The sequence below is a fragment of the Macroventuria anomochaeta genome (assembly GCF_010093625.1).
Source record: "Macroventuria anomochaeta strain CBS 525.71 unplaced genomic scaffold BU25scaffold_6, whole genome shotgun sequence".
Classification (NCBI taxonomy): domain Eukaryota; kingdom Fungi; phylum Ascomycota; class Dothideomycetes; order Pleosporales; family Didymellaceae; genus Macroventuria; species Macroventuria anomochaeta.
In genome coordinates this window covers 230,593-247,400 of record NW_022985367.1, presented here as the reverse complement: position 1 = coordinate 247,400, position 16,808 = coordinate 230,593, and the positions used below count along the sequence as shown (strand labels likewise).

General features: G+C 54.2%; 5 protein-coding genes across 5 annotated transcripts; 1 reads left to right on the top strand and 4 right to left on the bottom strand.

Moving 5' to 3' along the window:
- Window positions 1–205: 205 nt before the first annotated feature.
- Window positions 206–5,671, top strand: BU25DRAFT_437887 (ARM repeat-containing protein; the record flags this gene model as incomplete). The annotated part of the gene is made up of 6 exons (XM_033709035.1): window positions 206–374; window positions 458–501; window positions 553–1,242; window positions 1,385–3,994; window positions 4,045–4,246; window positions 4,295–5,671. Coding segments are annotated over 6 exons (5,092 nt in total), but the record flags the coding sequence as incomplete, so codon positions are not given.
- Window positions 5,672–6,824: 1,153 nt separating this feature from the next.
- Window positions 6,825–10,494, bottom strand: BU25DRAFT_455734 (uncharacterized protein; the record flags this gene model as incomplete). The annotated part of the gene is made up of 3 exons (XM_033709958.1): window positions 6,825–6,928; window positions 6,982–10,081; window positions 10,156–10,494. 3 exons carry the CDS (start codon window positions 10,492–10,494, stop codon window positions 6,825–6,827), a joined length of 3,543 nt encoding a protein of 1,180 aa, XP_033564835.1.
- An 869-nt stretch (window positions 10,495–11,363) lies between these two features.
- Window positions 11,364–12,106, bottom strand: BU25DRAFT_244141 (uncharacterized protein). Its single transcript, XM_033701558.1, has one exon. The coding sequence runs from the start codon at window positions 11,823–11,825 to the stop codon at window positions 11,400–11,402; it is 426 nt and encodes a 141-aa protein (XP_033564834.1). The 5' UTR covers window positions 11,826–12,106; the 3' UTR covers window positions 11,364–11,399.
- A 1-nt stretch (window position 12,107) lies between these two features.
- BU25DRAFT_244140 (6,7-dimethyl-8-ribityllumazine synthase-like protein) lies at window positions 12,108–13,165 on the bottom strand. Its single transcript, XM_033701557.1, has 2 exons — window positions 12,890–13,165; window positions 12,108–12,781 (listed from the first exon to the last, which is right to left on the bottom strand). Exons 1-2 carry the CDS (start codon window positions 12,930–12,932, stop codon window positions 12,186–12,188), a joined length of 639 nt encoding a protein of 212 aa, XP_033564833.1. The 5' UTR covers window positions 12,933–13,165; the 3' UTR covers window positions 12,108–12,185.
- Window positions 13,166–15,897, bottom strand: BU25DRAFT_244152 (glucosamine-fructose-6-phosphate aminotransferase). The gene is made up of 4 exons (XM_033701559.1): window positions 15,785–15,897; window positions 15,638–15,708; window positions 15,321–15,552; window positions 13,166–15,173 (listed from the first exon to the last, which is right to left on the bottom strand). The coding sequence occupies exons 1-4, from the start codon at window positions 15,787–15,789 to the stop codon at window positions 13,400–13,402; spliced, it is 2,082 nt and encodes a 693-aa protein (XP_033564832.1). The 5' UTR covers window positions 15,790–15,897; the 3' UTR covers window positions 13,166–13,399.
- Between the last annotated feature and the right edge of the window lie 911 nt (window positions 15,898–16,808).

Below are 16,808 nucleotides of genomic sequence, written 5' to 3'. Positions count from 1 at the left end.
TGCAGCACGACATGTGGCAAGCACCCGGACGAACAAGCTTGAGACGTCTGGCCAAACGCAGAGCCGCAACCTCTCCCCAGTCATTCGTCTTTCTCAGCAGCTGATAGGCCGCGTTGTCTGCCTTCTGCCTGCGGCGCATGCTCTAGTGCAGTCACATATCTCCATCTCCTTCGGCGTTGCGGGTCTCCTCTATTCTACACATCGCCATGGCCGCAGTGCAGACTCCCGAAGCCAAAGAGCTCGCGCTCGTCGGCAAGGTGGAGATGCGCATTGCGTTGACGGATTCGGAAAAGAAGCTCGAAGATTTATTGAAAGTGTACCTTGCGCCACTACTTCTCAAGCTCGGCTCGGAGCACGTAGCTGTGAGGAATAAGGTGAGATCTTCACTGTTGTGTGTTCTGAACACTGCGCTGGCTGTTTGCTTGGGGAACGCCGCTGATCGCGGTTTCTTTTCTAGGTCATCTCCATTTGCCAGCACATCAACACCCGCATCAAGTCACAGTACGCTTCAAACACCGAAATCGAAAATGCAATGCGCTAATGGACAATCAGAGATCTCAAGCTGCCAGTCGCTGCTCTCTTGAAACAGTACAAGGAGAACGCAGATGTAGCCTTAATACGCCACTTCGACATTCTATACATTCAGCAAGGCATCTCGCGGCTGCCGGTGTCCGATAGACTAGAACTCCTACCGATTCTGATCCAGGGGATATCAACCGACTACGAGAAGTCAGCCCAACATGCTTCACATCTGTTCCACCTCATTCTGCGACTCCTTGTGCACTTCAAGCTTCCGCCCAGAGGCAGCAAGGAAGACACTGAACTGAGAAGCACATTAGGCGTCACAGACAAGGACGCCGCATTCTTATCGAAGTATTTCGGCAAGCTGCTACTGCTGACTCTTGTACGGCAGAGCACTCCGGAGGCTGCAGGCACAACAAGATGTCCCGGACTATCCGTCGAGGAGTACAAGTTCCTTACACAGCAAGGCAAGCCAGACGCTTGGGATCCCAGCTCAGATGCTGGCCTTAGTCTGACCGAGTCCAAGGCTCTCGTCACACGCTTCCTGGCTAGTGGCATGTTAAAGGATGACGAGAAGTTCCTTCCAGCATTGTTCGCATCAGCGGATACCAACTCTCGGATCTCAGAAGTCGGCGAAGATATCTTGAAGCGTGTCACGCTCACTCAAGATTTGGAAGACTCCAAGTCCGTGGAGGCCCTCTTTGAACTCTACTTCGGCTCGTAAGTATCGCCCTTCTTGTGATTATACTCTATGCTCTGGAAACATTGAGATTTCGATCAGGGGCCAGAGGACATGGTACTCTTGACAGAACTTTGCGCAACCCATCTCGGTTTCTCTATTATGTTGCTAATATGTGTGCAGCACTTCTCCCGACGGAATATTGTCCGTGAAGACCCCGTTACGGATAAGAATACTGGCTGTGCTGTCAAAGTCGGTCAAATGTACAACATATCCATACAAGATAGCGGAGATCGTCACGGATGGTCTTCTATCAGTAGAGCTGAACCCAACGAACAAGACTGCTGGTCGAGAAGCCTCCAAATTTCGGTCTGCAATTTTTTCGCTTGTCAACTTTGCTGCTCGCCGTGGAGCAGCGTCTGATCTATCTGCAGTCGCATTTGATCTTGTGGGCAACCTTCGCGCTTTCATCCAGGATCAAGGTTGGCCAGCCGCAGATCGTGATCAGGACATGGAACTGCGTGGTTACGGCTACGAGACAATAGGCCTCCTAGCGAAAGCTGCACCGGAGAAGCTCCTTATTGAACCTACATTGGACCTCCTGGAGTGGCTGTTCCGGTCTCTTCGAGAGGACTCAGCTGGCAAAGATGTGGCGGTCAGTATAGAGGAGGCATTGTCATCTGTGCTTGGTGCTTTCTCTAAGCCCTTCGACAAGTCGGTCATGCCGAGATTCAGACAGATCCTATTACGGTATGCTACGGTCGGACAAGTCACAACACCAGCCTCTGCCCACTTCACGAGAAGTACACGGTACGTGGCTACAAGATTTGCGAATCGATGTCTTCCGTACGACGACGTTCTGGCAAGGTGGATCGACATCCTCGCTGTCAGCGGAGGTTCTGCGGAGCGACACGAAGTTGTGGAAGAAGGGCGACGTGGCTTAGATCCTTACTGGTTCCAGACCTCCAACATGGCACCCGAGGTCGGTCAAGAACAGCGCAAGCTCCAATTTCCTGACTTTGATAAGCTTGTCAATTTCATCTTCGCTCAAGAAGGTGAAGATGAGGATGTCATGGATCTTGAAGGGTCAAGTGACATTCTCACACAAGTACAACGCTTTTACCAGCACTATCCGGATGCGTTACCGACAGTCATCAGCTTCTGCTCCCAAGTTGCTTTGCAGTCAGCCCTTGTTGAGAAGAGCATCAATGATGACGTCTCAGAGGACTGGGGGCGTAAGCTGGACACATTGATGTCTACTGATCAACGCGCTAGACAGGCTTTCCGCGCCTTTGCGGCAAATGACTTGCATGGTCGTTCTATCGCTGCCATTGTTCGCGCCAGTTTCGACAGGCTCACCCGGGACGATGTGAGCGATGTGGGCGATATCGGCAGCACGATGGTGCGGCTCCTGTCGCTCTGTCCACAGCGTTACTGGGCACTTGCGCATTTGATGCAAGACTTCCGTGCCTTGGAACCTTCTATCTTGTCGAACAACACTGGTCGCCGGCTTGCCGCTGCCCACACGTACGGTCTCCTCGCATCTCACCCGGAATGCGACCAAGTAGCGGTTCAGACATCACAAAAACGTTTCTTCGACAAGCTTAGCACCTGGAGATCAGCCGTTGGCGCGGACGTTAATCAGATCAGCGGCATCATCATCGCTCTTGGGTACTACTTCAGTAGAACGCACTGGAGAGGCAGCAGGTCGGCCAGCGACATTCCGGAAGATCACCCTGTCCATCAACTGCTGAAAACTTTAGTTGGGATCTTGAAAGAGACACGAGACGCAACACTCAAGGCCGCAGCGTTCTCGTGCATCGACCAGCTCAGTCTTTTCCATGTCGTTGCACCCTCGACCATCGCGAGGTATGCAAAGCTCGAAGATATCGCTGCACAGATCTACGAATCGGCGAAGACAGGCACCATCAGCGCTATACTGGCACTGGGTCACCTCTCTATGATAACCGAGGAAAGCGAGGAGATTGAAGAGGTGACAGACTATAAGCTCATTGGTGGCAAGCTGTACGAGCTTCATGAGGTCCGTCAACCAGAAGTGCAGTTCTCAGTAGGTGAAGCACTGAGTTGTTTTGCAATCGGTTGGCACTCGAAGGCTCTCATCGCTGAACTCGACATTTTGCACCCAGAACAACCTGTAGAACCATGGGACGCACCTTTGCGGACGCCCACCGGCCCAATACGCAAAAACACATTCAAAGTTACTCTAGAAAAGACGCTGAGGGGATGTGTGCAGACCAAGCCTTCTCTAAAAAAGGCGTCAGTAATCTGGCTGCTCTGTCTTCTGCAGTACTGCGGTCACAAGCCAGAGATGCAAGGCTACCTCAGTCAGTGTCAGGTCGCCTTCAAAAACTGTCTCTCTGATCGCGACGAAGTCGTCCAGGAAGCCGCGTCACGAGGTCTCGGTCTTGTCTACGAGAAGGGAGATCGCGAACTCAAGGATGGCCTCGTTGGTGACCTTGTTGGTTCATTCTCGGATAACAAGTCGAAAATGGCAGGCACAGTGTCCGAAGATACACAGCTCTTCGAGCCCGGTGCATTGCCCACTGGCGACGGCAAGTCTATTACGACGTACAAAGATATCATGAGCCTTGCGGCCGAAGTTGGCGATTCGAGTCTGGTGTACCGCTTTATGTCGATGGCTTCCAACAACTCCATCTGGTCCAGTCGGGCTGCATTTGGCCGATTTGGGCTCAGCAACATCTTCTCGGACTCAAGTGTTGATGGCTATCTGGCACAAAACCCGAAGCTGTATCCAAAACTCTACCGATACAGGTATGTACATGTACTATGATGCACGCGTTGGACATACTCACGCAACATAGGTTCGACCCCAACCCTAACGTTCAGCGCTCCATGAACGACATCTGGAACGCTCTGGTCAAAGACTCCTCGGCTACCATAGACCAGCATTTCGATGCCATTATGGATGATCTGCTCGTCAGCATTCTGGGAAAGGAGTGGCGTGTGCGACAAGCCGCGTGCGCTGCTGTTGCAGATCTCATCCAAGGACGCGGCATCGATAAGGTATGAAGTCACCCATGAAAATTCTAAGACAGCTCTAATACCCGACAGTACGAGAAGTACCTCACTTCGATCTGGGACAAGTGCTTCAAGGTCCTCGATGACATCAAGGAGACCGTCCGCGTTGCCGCCGCATCTCTCGCCCGCGTACTGACAGCCATCCTCACCCGCTCTCTCGAAGCCGGCGATGCCTCTCTCAAGACAGCCAACGCCCAACTATCCCGCGTCCTCCCCTTTCTCTTCTCAACATCTGGCCTCGAATCCTCCGCCGAAGAAGTCCGCATGTTCTCCGTCCAAACCCTCCTCCAAATCGTCAAGAAAGCCAGCGCCAAAACCCTCAACCCGCACGTCCCCGAGCTCGTCGAGCGCCTGCTGGGTCTCCTAAGCAGTCTCGAGCCCGAAGCAGTCAACTACATCCACCTCAACGCTTCAAAGTACAACCTCACCGCCCAGAAAATAGACGACATGCGCCTTGCATCCGTGCGCTCTTCGCCACTCACCGAATCCATAGAACGCTGTCTCGACCTCGCCGACGCGGAGACTATGAAAGCGCTCATCCCGCGTCTCGAAAGCGCAATGAAGTCTGCGGTTGGCCTGCCGTCAAAGGTGGGATGTAGCCGCATCCTCGTCACGCTTGCGACACGCCATCGATTTCTGTTCAGCCCGTACGCCGATCATTTCTTGAAACTGATACACAAGCACATCCACGACCGCAACGAGACGGTGTCGTCTAGTTACGCCGCCGCATCGGGGTACGTCGCGCGCCTTGCGTCGGACAAGCAGTTGCTATCCACGATCTCGTTCGCCCAGACGCAGTACTTCGAGACCGAAGAAGGGTCGGACCGCGCGCGGCTTCTCGCAGGTGACATGATCCACGCCATCAGCCAGCACGCCACTGATCGCTTCACCTCTCTCGCTTCTGAGCTCCTCCCCTTCGTCTTCCTCGCAAAACACGACGGCGAGGAAAACGTGAGGAAAGCCTTCACTGGGACATGGGACGAGCACGTCGCTGGCTCCCGCAGCGTCTCTCTGTACTTGACCGAGATCCTCGCTCTGTGCAACACACACCTCGACTCCCGCCAATGGGCCATCAAACACACAGCCGCCAAAGCCGTCGCCGACGCCGTCCTTTCCATAACGTCGGCTGTCGGTAGCCAGAACTTGGAAAAGGCGGCGGCGGAGAAGATTTGGCCGGTGCTGGATAAGGCGCTCGGTGGCAAGAGTTGGGAGGGCAAAGAGGTCGTTCTGGATGCTTTTGTGAGATTTGTTGAGAGGGGGGAGGCGTGGTGGAAGGAGGAGGGTAAGGGGGCCAGGGCGAAGGAGTTGGAGAAGGTGGCGGTTAGAGAGGCGAAGAGGAAGGAGGGGGCTAATGAGAAGGTTGTTCAGCCTGCGTTGGATAGGTTGAAGGAGTTTTTGGGTGGTGCGTAGGAGTAATGAGTAGAGCTCAGATGGAAGGTGTGCATTGCTTTGCTTTGAAGTGCGCTGTGAAAACTTTTGGATCCTTCAGCCTCGTTCTCTTTATGGGTGTGTCGTGCAGTACACCACCAGTCCGCTATCGATCACCCATAACACCATCGCTCTGTTCATTACCTTGCAGACCAACCAAGTCGACTTGCCTTTTCATTCTGCCCCTCTTAAATCTTATGGATCCACTGAATCTTTCCGAGTCGCACGATTTCCATTGAGCAAAGCGTTTCCCAGCCTTCCATCTAGGCGACGGGTGCACGAGCGTTTGGCATCAAGCTCGACAGAGGAAGCTGTTCGTTCGTTACAAAGAGACGAAAGGAGTGACCAACTCGTGCAGAGCAGCACCAAACAGTGCGACGAAAAGCGATAATTTGTGTGTTACAAAAAAGATACGGTCAACAGGTTGGCTGGAAGCTTGGAAAGGAAAGAGGAAGCTGTCACAGACTAGTCCAAAACTGGTATGCTTTTCGACCTGGCAAGTGCGGACCGGCGCGGACCTTGCATCTTAATATGGCAAGAAGATCCACTCTGGTGCACCGTGTCGACTGACAGAGGGCGAGGGACTGTCAGCCCTGAAGTTAAAACTGACGACACCTCTTGCTGCAGACTGCAATTCACTGCCTGGGCATCACACTGGTCTTATCTTCTGTTGTCTCGGGAGATGTCATAGACTTCTCACTCGTGCATTCAATAAACCTAACTAAAATTGCGGCATGCTGTAGCACCTACAGACAGATCAAACATACCAGTTCCCCCATCTTGAGCTTACGATGTGTACATCGTTGCTGTTCTCCAAGAGAACCCGTGGTAAAATTGTACAATGTTATAAACACCAATTGTGATGCAAGAAAGGCCGAGCGTGATGACCTCGAAGTTAAGCAGACGCCCCTCCACTGTTCCTGTCAATAATACATTGTGGGACCGTCTTGTGATATTTGAAGAAATGTGTAACGCCATTCGAATGCAATCTCTTCCAGATAATCCTGACGACTTTGGCCTCGACCCAAAACCACCTCCGTTTGCTATTGTTGAAGAAGCGCCGAAGAATGCAATCGCGATTGTGCTGGCGTAGTTGAAGGCAAGTGCAATCCAAGGAATAAAATGTGCAGCGCGATCAGTTGAGGAAGCCCTTGCAGCCAACAGAGCCGCAAAGACAGGGGATACGGTCGGTGGCATCCATCTCGCGTTCGAACTTGTAATCATAGGTAAGTTCCTCATCTGCAGAATCGTTAGCATAATGATATGGTGTATTTTAGAAGGGTGTGATTGACCTTGACTGATATCTCGCAAAGCATAGATGACAATGCGCTTCGAGTTGTCGACTCGAATGATCTTCGCTGTGCAGTTTGGCGTACAGCTGTGGTTGATGAAACGCGCAATGCCACCCATTTTGGTAGCATCAATGACCGTATCTTCGTCAATACGGAAGAGGTAACTGGAACCAACTCCTTGCATGTCGTACTTGGCTTCGCGCAGATCTGCGACACGCTGTCGCACTCTATCACCGACGTACTCAATGATCATGTCGTTTGCAGCAATGTTTTCCTCGGCATACAGACCCCAATTGTGGATCGCAGAGCGGTCGAACTTGACGAGCTTCTTGCGCTTCTTCAGCTGGTTGAAGCGCAAAGCATCACCTTCAGCGCCGGAAACCTTGGAGATGTTGATGTCGTTGACCATACGACGGTTGTTGGCACGGTTCGCGCGAGAGTTGGCGGTGGATGCCTTCTGCGAACCAGTCTGGAACTTGAAGCCCTCCACAGAAATGACAGACTTGTCTTCCTGCTTCGCCCGTCGTTGACGTTCCTCGCGTTCCTTGACGACGCGAATACGATGAGGTAGGTACTTCGACTTCTCGGACTCGCGAATCTTCTTCACACCCTCAGTTCTCGCCGATCCAGTGGGATTGGACACGTAGTAGCCTTCGATCTTGGTCTCCTTGCGTGACACACCTGCCTCACCAGAGTTGTTGAGGTGTTTGATCGACTTCTGCTTCCAAGCCCAGGACTGCGCATCTTGAATCTTAGCAGCCTCGATCGACTGCATGGCGATTTTGAGGTTCTTGAGATCTTCTTCATCCTTGAGCATGTGTTGCCAGCCGTCGATGTCCATCACCACACTGAGATCATCCTCCACAGTTTTCCGAGGTTCGACTGAGGACACACCCCAGTAGACAGAGCTGCAATCGTCTTCATCCGGAGTTTCTTCCGCAACAGAAACTTCTGTGACTAGTTCGGGCTTCTTAACTTCAGCAAGCTCCTCCTCCACGGCTTCCGCAACTTCTGCAACTTCTTCTGTAATCTCTGCCTTTGCAGCCTTCACTTCCTCTTCAAGCTGCTTCTTGCTCTTCTTCTTTGGCTTTGCGACAGCCTTCTTGGCCGGAGCAGGTACTTCCTTCTCAGTGGTTTCGATGGGTTTGGAAGCTTCGTCATCCTGAGTGACAATAACTGTAGGCTCAAGTTTGTCTTCTGGCGGTGTTTCCACCCCAAAAATTGCGTCTGCCTCTTGTTCAATCTTTCGCAATCGCCTGAAACCTTTGAGTGCTTTATCCGCTTTCTTCCAAATCGGCGAAGAACGTGGAAGAATAGCAAGTACTTGTTCCAACTCTTTCTCTGCCATGTTCTCAGGGTCTTTGTGAATACAATGGGCAAGCAAACTCCTAGCGTGTGTGTCGTCCATCTCTTCGTCACTGTCATCGCCCCACCCAGTTTCGATGCGTCGCCGCTTTGCGCGGTGCGCTCTTGAGGATTCCTCCTCATCTTCGACGTCGGTAGAATGGGCGCGGCTGATGGGTCGACTTTCTTGCTCCTCCGTGCCACGTGTGAGTGTACTACGAGCCTCATCATCCGAGTCTTCTGCTGGTTCGAACATCTCCAGCATCTGTCGATGAAGACCACGTGCAATCTTTGGTTTAGGTGCGGATGCCTTTCTGCGCTCATCTGCGAAAGCATTGATAACCCGAAGAGGCTTCTTTCCTCGCCTGTTGTGGTCGAGAGGCCCAAGCGCATTGCGACCGCGTCGCCCACCAAAGCCTCCATGGCGCCCTTTGGGTGTTGCTGCTGCAAAAGGATCCAACGTAGGAGTCAGCATCGAAGGTAGACTCATACTGTTCTCCTTTGTCTGTGGGTCCTGTATGTTCAGCTTTCGCCGCTTTGCGGCCTGGCGCTCTGAAGACATGATATCCAGCAAAGCAGGACCCGCAATGCGAGTCTTGATGTCTCCAAGCAACTTCTCTGACAACTCATGCTTGAGCTGATCAAGAGCTGCTAAGACGGGATCCAGCGAGTCTGCCCTTTGCTTCTTCTCGAGCTCCAGGTCTGCGGCTTCCTCCTCAGCAATTCGCTCTTCAATAGCCTTTCGCTTTTTGTCCGCTATGACCCTCTCCGGGCTCGGGCTTCGCTCGTATTGTGGGTCGCCGTACTGATTGCATTCCATGTTCATCACATATGTGAACAAGGCCTGCATGTGACACTCGCGGAAGCATCGTACAGTCTCGTCTTCTCCTCGTTTCGACTCTTCAAATGTGACGTAGTAACCGGTCTGATCGCATCGAACTGCATTCCACTTGAAGTTCTTCAGACGCCTCTTCAGATGGTCTACAGTGGTGCTCAGCACTGGTACGTATTGGTGGGCGATAAACAAGTACGGTGTTCGCTTCATCGTGGGCTTGATCGGCTCACGTTCGATAAGATAGGAAAGCGCTGCCTTGCGCGACAAGGGCTCACGAGGCATCGGTATCGGTGGGCGCGTGCCTTTGCCGGAAGGCCCCTTAGGTACGTTTGCTGGCAGATCGAAGCCAGCCGGTGTCAAGGGGGCAGAGGCCTTGGCCGTTTGCGCAGCCAGCTTAGCCCGCAGCTTCTCCTGCTCCTTACGAGTCTGCTGCACCGCCATGTTCACAAGCTTTGCGCATCTTCTACCTTCGCGATCCGTGTGGACCCTGACCGGATGCGTGCCCGTACCAATGCGCTGACCTGTACCCTCACGCTCTGCGCGTTTCGCTGATGTCGAGGCTTTGTTCGCCGGTGTATTGCGCATGGGCGCAGTGTCGCGGAACTTGATAAGACATATTCCCAAAGGGCTGCCGTTGTCCGGATGGACCTGGTTCTGCAGCTTCTCGACCTCGCCATAGGTGGAGAAGAAGCCGCGCAATTGCGCGTCCGCCGTCAGGGGGTCGAAGCCAGTCACAACCACCTGCGTGGCAGGCCCAGGGCCGCAAGATATGCGCGCATCGAAAGAGTACGGTTTTGCAACATAAGGCGCTAGTCGCAATTTCGTCTTCGGCGCAGCTGGTCCCACAGTCTTGATCGCGTAGGCACCCGTACTATAGCCAGCAATGGCAAGACGGGGATCTGGAGGGGGAGATGGGTCGCCCTGTAACACAAGTCAAGTTAGCCTTAATGTCACAGGGCGACCGCATCTGGTCATATCAAGTGTAACCTTCATACCTTATCCAGTATTTGTTTGTATGTCGGCGGCCGCGACTGGCGAGCCTTCTTGTCCAACTTCGAGTCGAGGAGCGGATCGTATGTGATGCGTTGGCCGAGCACGCCATCTGAAGGAAATATTGATATCCGCGTCTCGGGCGGGGTGTTTATGGGTGTGATGGTGTCGGTGCCATTGGTGGGCGCGCTCGACGGCGCTGCACGCAAGGCGGCAGTCTTGTGCATCGTATCGTATGAAGACCTCGTGGACCGTGGACTGGCTGGCTTGGCAGGCGGAGACGAGTCTGTATTGGTCAAGGGTGTGAGGGCTTGCAGTGTTATCCGTTGACCAGAACGCGACATGGTGCTAGGCGGCGAGAGTGGGGGAGTATGTTGTTCAGGCGCAGAAGCGGAGGTGGTGGTGGTGGATATCTCCAGGTCGATGGCGTTCAGCAGGTGGTAGGAGCGTCGCTCATTGTTGATAAGTGAAGACGTGTTGAAAGGTGCCTGGGCCTGAATGGGCGTTCGGCGGCGTATGACGCCTTCACCTTCGATGCTGGACCTCCTTCAGCCTACGCGACGCGAATGTCCCCGTCGCTGTGTCGTCTCGTATGCACACTGTGTCTCTCCCTCGGCATCGACTCAACGCCAATACTCGTATGCTGGTCTTCTGCTACTACGGCGCACCAAGATAGCTGGTGTCCGTCAGTTTTAGCAGACCTTTCCTCGCGCCATTACTGTGTTAGGTGTTGTTGTGCTGAGCGGTCGAAAACAATATCTAACGCGGTGCTGGACTCGGCAGTCCTGCAGGGTTGGAAGGATGGGATCCACACGCGCGACCGACGCGGTGAGAGCGTGCCGGCAGACGCACAACCCGCTCGACGCAGCTGGGGTTGGACGGAAAGTGGAAAGATGAGACGAGCGAGCACGCAGCAGCACTTGGCGGAGGCAGAGAGCCGGCGGAGGCAGAGGGCTGGCAGCAGGCGGGTGGTGGCTTGGAATGTGAGCCCTGAGGTCGTGAAGAGACCAGCGGAGAGGCGCGCACGGGCTGCACTTTCCAAGAGACTGCCCCTGGCCGACCGTCTTGCATCCACAACCAACCATCACCAACTCATCAAACAAGCCAACACTTCAATGTACGCCAAACACAGTCGCGCAGACTGCTGCATTGGATTCCATATGCCGAATCTGCCCTGAGTCACCCTCACGCCCACGCGCATCGAGTTCTCTCACGGCATGCTTCACAGAGGTCGTTCAGCCCACCGACGTCATCGCTCCCCGCACCGACTATTCATGACCAGACGTGCTGTCGTAAACTGATAGCCACTTGTACGCGACGAACTCGTACAGTGGCTGCGACGACACCTCTGGCTTGAGGATTGATATGTCTCACGTGAGGGTTGCTGTTTGCTCTGACCAGGCCCATGTGCACACGATCCACCGAGGACGTCGACCACACACGAACAACGGTCACAGTACAACACGCAACATGCTATCAACTTCTTTGGTCGCGATCGCGATAAGAACGAAGATTCTGTGATAAGCTGACACCGATGGCAGAGGACGGATGTAGTGTAGTCGCCCAGCTGGCCCAAAGGCTGAAGAACAACCAAGTATCGCCGAGCACATGCTACCGACGACCCAACGCAGGACATCAATCCAACCATGTGCGATTTGAGGCACGATTTGTGCATACACAAAATGCATTCTGCATGCTACCTTTCGAGGTGTCGCGATAGCACGACGGACTACGTCCTCGGGGAAGATGTTACAGGCCGTGGAGAGTGTATGCTCAAATGTAGAAGAAGACGGTCACTAGCTGAGGCCGAGAGCGTTGAGACTCGATGATAACACCGTCCAAGGAGAACGTCTGTTCGCTCCACTATAGCACCGTAGCACCGTAGCACCGTAGCACCGTAGCACCGTAGCACCGTAGCATGCGGACTTCATTGCCAAGATCTATCTTCATATGAGCTTCTCATCTTTTCCCAGCACCTGGTGCAGTGTTCAAATGCCCTTTACGTGTATTTTCTCCCTGTGAACAGTCCTAGGACTTAGTCAACAAACTTCCCCTCAACCCACCCCCTCCTCTTAATCCCCAACTCGACCGCCGCACTCCCCCAATCACTGCCATGGTTGTGTCCCTCGTTCTTCCCTGCGCCCGCAATGCCAGCTCTGTACAGCCCCTGCTCTTCACTGAGAAGTGTAAGAAGGCCAAAGATAACCGGCACGTTGCCGTCAAGCTGCAGCCTCATGAGCCCATGAGACACCGCATCCGCAATATACTCAAAATGCATCGTCTCGCCCTTAATCAACACGCCAATCGCAATAATCGCATCGAACGGTGCGGTGCTCTTCTCCTTCTTCTCCCCACTTCCACCGCCTAAGTTGAGTTGTGTGAGGTCTGACGCAGAGCCCAGCAGATCCGCCGCTGCACCCACAACACCCGTCGAAGAGGACTGGACCTGCGACGCGGAGTAGAGCTGCTTGACGGCGTAGGGGAGCTCGTAGGAGCCGGGCACAGACTGGATTACAATGTTCTCATCCTTGACACCAGCTTGTGCCAGCGCCTTCTTCGTGCCGTCGAGGAGCGCGTCGATGATGGTGGTGTTCCAGCGTGCGTGGATGATGCCGATGCGGAGGCTGGAGCCTATGGAGTGTCAGTATCTGGTGCAATGAGAGACACAGTGTCGTTGTAGTGGTTGTTATAGGTATGCTTGAGGCTCATGGAGGTGGGGGAGAATCGCGGGGTATGTACCATCGTAGCTCTTGGGCTCGCCGGGACCTTTGAGGATAGCCATGTTGGTGCGATGCTGGTATGTGCTGCTCGAGCGCTATCTGAGGATACGGTATACGATAGCGGTCGGTGTGCGTCGGGTATCTGTACCGTTCGTTGCTTGGACAGCTGGAATGCAGGAACGGAATCGTGAGGGCAAAGCGGGGCAGGCATCACGACAGGGATGTTGCGTCGCGCCATTGCACAGGGGCCTTGCCAGTCGTGCTGCCGTGCTGCCGTGCTGAAACAATCAACAGAAGATCGCCATCTCGAATACGAACAGCAGCGAAGTGGTGTAAGAAATTAAATAAGAACTTTTTGTTCATTCCAAGCTCGCATCGACCCTCTTGGGTACAATGCAGCTGATCCATCTAGATGATCATAACATGCAGCTCCATCCAAGAGCTTTCATAACACCAGTCAAATCCGTACATATCATATCCAGACCAATCCACACGCGCCAATTCCAATAACACTACACAAGCTGATCGTTTACTCGACGGTGACCGACTTGGCAAGGTTACGGGGCATGTCAACATTGACGCCCTCGGCAACAGCCATCCAGTAGGACATGAGCTGCAGAGGAATGACGTTGATCAGACCCTGCAAGCAGTCAACGTTGCTGGGGACCTCGATCTTGTCGGTCTTGTCTGTGGGGAACTCGGGGTCGTCCTTGTTGCAGATGATGATCGGTCGTCCGCTACGGGCAATGACCTGCTGGTAGGCGTTGAGCGACTTGGCGAAGATGTCATCGCGGGTAAGGATCATGACGATGGGCAGGTTCTCGTCGACGAGAGCGAGGACACCGTGCTTAAGTTCTCCGGACATGACAGCCTCGCAGTGGAGGTAAGAGATCTCCTTGATCTTCAGGGCACCCTCAAGAGCAGTGGCGTGCTGAGAACCACGGCCGAGGAGCAACAAGCTCTTCTGGTCCTTGAAGCGCTCGCAAAGCTTCTTGATGGGCTCGTCAAGCTTGAGTGTCTCCTTGAACTGATCTGAGATCTTTGTAAGACCGTCCATGATCTCTTCGCGCCTCTTCTGCTTGGAAGCACGGTCCTCGCTGAGAGACAGCGCGAACATGACCATGCAGACGAACTGGGAGGTGTAGGCCTTGGTGGAGGCGACACCGATCTCGGGACCTGCGTTGATGTGGACACCGCAGTGGGTGAGGAGAGAGATGGAGGAACCGACGTTGTTGACAACACCGACGGTAAGGGCACCGCGCTCCAAGCAGTAGCGGAGAGCCATGAGCGAGTCAGCAGTCTCACCAGACTGAGAGACGAACACGCAGGTGTCGTCACGGAAGACGGGGGCCTTGCGATCCAGGAAGTCAGAGGCCAGCTCGACAGCGATGGGGATCTCAGTCAATTCCTCGAAGATACCACGGACAGCCATGCAGGAGTGGTACGAAGTACCGCAAGCAATGAAGATGATCCTGCGGCAGCGGCGGATTGTGGCAAGGTACTGGCGGAGACCACCGAGTGTGACGGTCTTGTTCTCGGCGTCGAGACGACCACGCATAGCGTTCACAACCGACTCGGGCTGCTCGAAGATCTCCTTCTGCATGAAGTGGTCGAAGCGGCCCTTCATGATCTCCTGGAGCTGGATCTCCAGGGTCTGGATAGCACGGACGTTGGAGGTACCGTCATCCTTGTTCAGGCGGTGGATGTTCAGCGAACCCTCGTGAATGTGCGCGATGTCGTCGTCCTCGAGGTACAGGACCTTCTTGGTGTGCTCGACGATGGCGGCTGGGTCGGAGGAGAGGAAGAACTCGGTGGGCATGGGCACGCCATCGTCGGAGAGGAAAGCGCGCGACTGCGAGCGGTGCAGAAGGGACTTGTCAGGGGGAGCGAGGAGGTTGTTGGTCTTCTTCAGAGCAACGTTGTGGGAGGCGCTCTCGGCGGGGAGGGCGGTGTTCTCGTCGTTGTACTCGACGTCGACGAAGTCGACCTTCATCTTCTTCTGTGTTCGGACACCAATGACAAGGGGCGAACCCTTGCGGGCGGCGACGACCTCATGGGGGTAGTGGATAGACTTGATCAGAAGACCGAAGGCACCCTGCAGCTCCTTGATGACAGCCTTGACGAGGGAGGGGAAGCTGAGGTCGGGGTGCTCAGAGTAGATGTACTTGGTGAGCTTCGCGATGGCCTCAGTGTCGGTCTCGGTCTCGAATCTGTAGCCCTTGCTCTCGAGCAGAGTCTTCAGCTCCTTGTAGTTTGTGATGATACCGTTGTGGACGACCGAGAATTCCCAGTTGGGGTCGGACCTGCGTTCACGAAAAGTCAGTCTACCGTCCTTGGAGTTGCGTAATGAGACGGGGTGACACGGCGGGATCGGCGAACCCGCAAGAGCTCAACAGTTACAGCTGGAACGCGCCACACGCCGTGCAACTAGCTAAAAGAATACTACGTACCTGTGGGGGTGGCAATTGACGCGCGAGGGAGGGCCGTGGGTGGCCCATCGAGTGTGGGCAATACCGGCGTGTGAGTCGAAGACCTTGTTCAGGTCGAAGTTCTGCTCGTCGACGAGCTTCTTCAGCGCGGCGACCTTGCCCACCTCCTTGACTGCGAAGACCTCGTTCTTCTTGTCACCGTCGACTGCCAGACCGGCGGAGTCATAGCCGCGGTACTCTAGACGTGCAAGACCTGTTGAGCTGTTGTCAGGGGCCATCCATTGAGCGGGGTGCTGGCTGTCACTGCGAGTTGCCAGTGCAGCCACGCAGCCACATACCATTGACGAGTGTGTTGAGAATGTATTTCCTGTCCTTCTCCACCAGGTAGTTGATGTACCCGAAAATTCCACTGTTGGCCAGCGTCGTCAGCCTCTGTTTACAGCGCCGATCGCAGCTCTCAACACAAGCGGGGCAGCTCGACTTACCACATGATGAAAACGAAAGAACTATGTGAGACTGAAAGGGAAAACGATCGTAAGGCGTGTCGTAGATTGGAGAGTGCTGAGCAATATGCAGGGAGAGAGAGTCGATGATATGAGAGGAGCGAAAGAGCGGTCGGTGGTCGTGATATTTGTATCTGAGCAGGCCGAGCCTAGTGAAGCTTGCAGCGAACCCACTTCTCTCCATATCTATCCCCGGCTAGCCCTCATCTATGCAGCCTCTGGTGGCGCCCTGACGCTAACCACACCACCCTTTCATCTTGCCTGTCGTGTCCCAAGCGCTGATACCACCTCAGCATTGCAAATCCATTCCTAAGAAGACGTCTCCTATTCCGCCAAACGTCATCCCTCGGCAGCCCACCATCTACCCGCCAGCGCTTCGGAGTTGGCGGCCGTTGTTGTTCCTGATCTGCCACTACGTGTATTGATGCTTCGGGACGCAAGGCGCAGCATACTAAACATAGCAACACCACGCCCATTCACTACTTTTTTTCAACCACGCTTGGGCAGTTTCTCTCCACGCCGCTTTTTTTGCGGCGCTTTCAATTCTTGTGTCGAGTGGCGAGCATCGCTATGGCCATTGAGCGTGCCATGGGTTGCTTACCACGGTTTGAAAGGCGCGTAATTACACCGCGCTGCCGAAAACAGCTGCTCAAGCTACGTCAGCAGCGCTATCCATGTCGGAAACGAGGCCCCAGGCAAGGAGCTGTCCACGGCCAGCAGCCGATCCTGTTATACAGCCTTTGTTTTTTGTAAGTTGTGGTGTTTGCTTCATTCAGCGCCATGCAAACATCGCAGGAACCATGGCATGTTTCTATAGCCAAGTCATGGTCGTTGTCAAGGGCCCCACTACCTGCGATTCATGCCGCTGCCATCAATGCACTCAACCAAAGTTGTGAGAAGGGCTACTGCACCGTGCTTGAGCAGTGTGATCAGTCTCTTTGCACAGCTGTTATCAACGCGCGAGCGGAGCGAGCTTCAAGTCTAGTCTCATACAGTACAGCGGTGC